A 5,083-nucleotide genomic window follows, 5' to 3' on the forward strand; every position below is an offset into this window, starting at 1 on the left:
ACCTGTAAGGCGTGTCATGAATGAGACAACTCAACTCGTAAGTTATCCCAAAGACATATGGGTTAGAGCCTGCGGCTGACACACCTTGGCATAGCTCAAGCCAGGTGAAAGGCTAGGGGACTTCTTTTCCTATTAACTGGTTTTCCAGAAACTCCAATTCCAACAACCTAATATATTCAGAATGGGGAAATCTGGCATGCTCCCAGGTCCAATCTTGAACCCGTTTCCCATCCTTACCCACAAATAAATAAAGGCTGACTCCCGACCGCTCTAAGCAGTCTCCCCAGGGAAAGTTTATCCCTCTTCAGCTCCACCATGAAACTCTTCACTGTTCTGCTGCTGGCCAGCCTAGCCGCCACGTCTCTTGCCGCCCCTCACAGTGAGTATGGCCTCCTTTCCACTTCCCTCAGTCCCCTGGAAGACACTGGGCTGTCAGCTGAGAGACATCAGCAAGGTTAAAGACTTCTTTAACCCTTATAAGATGCTGTATAGAAAGGTGGGGAAGGGGGGCTGGGAAGGTGGCTCAGTGGTAGAGCGCTTGCCTTGCATGCATGAGGCCCTGGGTTCAATTCCTCAGTACCACATAAGCAAAAAGAAAAAAACCGGAAGTGGCGCTGTGGCTCAAGTGGTAGAGCGCTAGCCTTGAGCTGAAGAGCTGAGGGACAGCGCCCAGGCCCAGAGTTCAGGCCCCACAACCGGACCCCAGAAAGGTGGGGAAGGCCTTGAGGATAGAGGCAGAGGATAAGAACATAGAACCTCAGGAATCCTGCAACCCAGAATGCATTCAGAGGAGCCATATTAGGCCCATATCAGGGAAGACATTGGTCAACCATTAGACAGATCACTGATGGAGTGATTCTTGACAACCTGAATTGGACCATCTGCCTTCCCTCTGTACAATGAGAACAAAAAAAAATCACATGTGTGTGCACACACACTATTTATTGAACCCACTAGCTATGTATTGAACATTTACGTTGGGTCAGGCAGAGTTCTAGGGACTTAGGATACACAAAAAGACTAGACAGACACCTGAGTCATCACCAAGAAATAAATGATCCACATCTTAAATAAATTATATACTTCTTAGCATATATTATATGCGAAGAAGAACAGAAAGAAGAGTAAGGGAGGTGAAGAATTGAGGGTATGGGGATGTGAGGGATGGTTGCAGGGGAGGGACTCATGTATAAACTGTCTTGAAACCTCTGAAGATGTTCATCTCTTCCTCTTCAGAGCCAAAAGATGAAGTCCCCACAGAGACTCAGCACACAGATGCCCGTAAGTCTTTAGCCGGTGATGGTCAATGGCTAGCCAGGAAATGATGAACTTTCCACCTGAGGAAGGAGAGAGAAAGACGGTCCCTCCCAGTATTTGCCTTTCCTATGGCACTAATTGGCCAAGATGTGAGGGTCAGAAACCATATGAACATGCTAGGTAGTCATTGTATGTTGGGGTGAGGACTGTATCTCACACCTAAATATTACAGGGCAACTCATTTCAGCTCACCCCAAAGCAAGAAGATTAGAGGCCTCATCTGTTGCAGGCTCAGCTCCCCCACTAGGAACATTTCAGGATTATCTGTGCACCTAGTTTAATCTCAAACCAGCTTCCTCCAGTTTACCTGAGGGGTGAAAAAGGAAAATGGGAGCAATGATCATACCTGAAAGAAAATGAGCTGATGTTAATTAACTCTGACTATGAACAAGGCTATGAGACAGATGTTTGTAAAAAAAAAAAAATGATCTTTAACTGGGAAAGTAGATTTACTGGGAGAAGTGGAATTCCTAATTAATGGCATTCAAAATTATATAGGTGTAGCCAGCTGCTGGGGGCTCTCACCTGTAATCCTAGCTACTCAGGAGGCTGAGATCTGAGGATCGTGGTTTGATGCCAGCCTAGGAAAGTCTGTGAGATTCTTATCTCCAATAAACCACCAAAAAAAGCCAGAACTGTGACTCAAGTCATAGAGTGCTAGCCTAAAAAAATAAAAGAAAAAAAAAAACCTCAGGGACAGTGCCCAGGGCCTGAGGTCAAACCTCAAGACCAGCACACACACACACACACACACACACACACACATACACACAATTATAACTGTGCTTTGAGGATTTGAGGATTTATTTGTATATTAATTAGGCAATAACTCAACTCCAATACCCATTACATATGAAGGGGTCATAATGTAGCTGGATGTCTCTCACAGTGAACTCTTTCTCTGCACCTTACCCCCTCCATCTCCTTGGTCACAGCTACGCAGATCACTCAAACTAGCCATTCCAGGAAGGATCACATTTCCAATGAGGTTCTTTCTAAGGAGCCTTTCATCTTCAGAGAAGAGCTGATTTCCGAAGATAATGTGGTGATTCAAGCTACCAGACCAAAGAGTCACAAGACCCAGCAGCAGCAAGAGGACAGATTCCAAAATGCTGAGCAGCCATCAGAAAAGCTTACAGAATTCATTCCCAGGCCTGGTAGGAACCAAGGAACAGGGGAAAGCAGTTGGAGAGGAATTAAGCAGAAAAGGGCAGGAGTAGAAAACAGCTTAGGTAGAGGTAAGGTGGGGTTAGAAAGAAAAAGGAAAGGGCTGGGAAGGTGGCTCAGTGGTAGAGTGCTTGCCTTGCATGCATGAGGCCCTGGGTTCGATTCCTCAGCACCACATAAGCAGAAAAAAGCAGAAAGGGGCACTGTGGTTCAAGTGGTAGAGCGCTAGCCTTGAGCTGAAGAGCTGAGGGACAGTGCCCAAAGTTCAGCCCCCACAACCAACACAAAAAAAAAAAATGTTTGCAGAAAGAGAAAGGAAGCTGTCGGGGGACAAAATTAAAAGTCCATGAAATCTGTAGATGGTCGAAATAGATTATTTGCAGCTATGAGAAGAAATGGATGAAATCTGCTGAAATTGTTTGGGGGAAGGGGGGTCACAGAGAATGAAGAGTAATAGAGGGGAAGAAATTGAATGGAATATATTATAAACATGTATGGAAATGTAACAATGAAATCCTCCCTTGCATAACTAATGTTAAGCCAATTAAAAAAATAGTTATAAATGACATGAACTGTCACACAGACTGCCAGCCCTATGGAAGGCTAGTGTCCTCATTCATCAAGGAGTGAAGCAGCACAGGATTTTAACTACATGTTTCTCTCCTCCATGTTCCCCAGCAACCACCCCAGAGGGAAAAATAATGAAGATGGCCCATGAAATCAGGAAGGAACTGCAAGGATTGGTGAATGCTTCCACAAACATACTGTCACCAAGCCCTAATGGCAAGAATGTCTAAGAGGTCCTTGGCTGATCCATGGGAGGCCCCGGTATCACTCCCACAATTGCTCATCTACAGCACCCTGGCTCAGCCCCTCGAATTCATGCATTAAAGTGTTACAATCCAAACTCAGCTCTGTGGTGGTTTTGTTGGGCCCAGGAAGGGAAACCAGAATGCCCTACTCCACTGGGCTTCTTCCGTCGCTCCTCTAACCCCCTTTGAGTTTCAACCCTTCATCCTCTCCAGCTTCAGAGCTATTCAAGTTTTTCCATCCCAAAGCATCCTTTGCAAGGTCCTGACGCTCCCGCCTCCCTCCATCCGTATACCAGCCTCCGTGTCCCCTCACCCCACCCTCCAGTGGCAGCTGCTCTGCCGAGAGCCATGACCAACGATAAGCCCCAAGCTGTCCCTCAGTCCTGACTTCTCTGTACTACACAGTTACATCTTCTAGAATCATCTCACTGACTGTCCTGGACATTACACTCCCCTCGTTTTCTAAACTCCCTGCTCCTTTCCTAGTATGTTTGACCTATGGACTATCTGCTCCCCAGGGCACATCCTGCACCATCTTGTGCTCCACCACTCTGCAGGGCTTCTACAACTGCCAGGATGGCTCAAGGTCGAGTTTCCCAATCAATTAACACCTACCAAGTGTTCAGCAGACTTCATCTGTCTAGTATGTGCTGATTTTCCTGCAACTATGACCGTCTTCACTGTAAAGGCATGTGGTACTCACTAGATAGAAGAAGAAGGAAGAAGAGGAAGAGGAGGGAGAAGAGGAGGAGGAGGGGGGCGGGGAAGGAGGGTGCTGGTGGCTGCCACTATTCAGGAGGCTGAGATCTGAGGATCATGGTTCAAAGCCATCCTAGGCAGGAAGTCCATGAGACGCTAATCTCCAATTAACTACCAAAAAAAATGCCAGAAGTGGAGCTGTGTCTCAAGTGATACATCAGTAGCCTTGAGTGAAAAGTTCAGGGCGAGTACCTGGGCCCTGAGTTCAAACTCCAGGACTGGAATTTGTTGTGCTTAGCAAGGACAGCAAAAAAGAAAAAGAAAAAATAGGAGAACTAAAGTCTCTTTTGGTCTTACAATCAAAGCCAAGGCCACCCATTGATTGATAAGTAGGTAGGAAGGCAAAAAGAAGCCATCTCTGATCTCTAATGTCCTACCAACGGGACACATGAAAAGGTACTTACTCAGTAGATCAACAGAGAAACTGATCTACTATTGTTCAGGGCTGGCTCTGTACTGGCCCAGGAAAATCTGGAAGAAGTGTGTTCTGAGCTGGAGATGGGTAAGATAATCTTGCTCCATCCATTGCTCTTTTCTTGTATAGAAAGTGCCCACCTGTCAGCTAGGGACTGGGGTTTAAGTCTATGATCCTAGCTACTACCAAGGGTGAAATACAGAAGATTGCTGTTCAAAGCCAGCCTGGGCAGAGAAGTAGATAAGACAGAAGAACAGGTAACTAGCCTACATAAATAGCCCCTTTATCCTAAGGTCTCTTTTAACTATTTTGTGGTGGAGGTGTGGGAGTGTTGGGGGTGTGCGTACTAGTGCTCAGGGTTTGAACTCAGGTCGTGGACATTATCCCTTAGTTTTTTGCTCAAGGCTGTTCTTCTACCTCATAAACCACAGTTCCACTTGCAGTTTTTAGATGATAATAGAAGTTTTTAGATGGTTAACAGATTTTTCCTGCCCATGCTGGCTTTGAAACATGATCTTCCTTTCTTAGCCTTCTGAGTAGTTAGATCTACAGGTGTGAGCCACTGGCTCCCAGCATCTTATCCACCTTTAATGGGAAGCCTTGTATTTGGAGT

The 5,083-nt window shown here is 46.0% G+C and overlaps 1 protein-coding gene across 1 annotated transcript; it reads left to right on the forward strand.

The window, feature by feature from the left end:
• The first annotated feature begins 315 nt into the window (after positions 1-315).
• Positions 316-3,562, forward strand: LOC122124333 (glycosylation-dependent cell adhesion molecule 1-like). Its single transcript, XM_042699055.1, has 3 exons — positions 316-379; positions 2,253-2,474; positions 3,510-3,562. The coding sequence occupies exons 1-3, from the start codon at positions 316-318 to the stop codon at positions 3,560-3,562; spliced, it is 339 nt and encodes a 112-aa protein (XP_042554989.1).
• The last annotated feature ends 1,521 nt before the right edge of the window (positions 3,563-5,083 follow it).

This window comes from Dipodomys spectabilis, unplaced genomic scaffold (genome assembly GCF_019054845.1).
Source record: "Dipodomys spectabilis isolate Male_0828 unplaced genomic scaffold, ASM1905484v1 ptg000234l, whole genome shotgun sequence".
Taxonomy (NCBI): Eukaryota; Metazoa; Chordata; class Mammalia; order Rodentia; family Heteromyidae; genus Dipodomys; species Dipodomys spectabilis.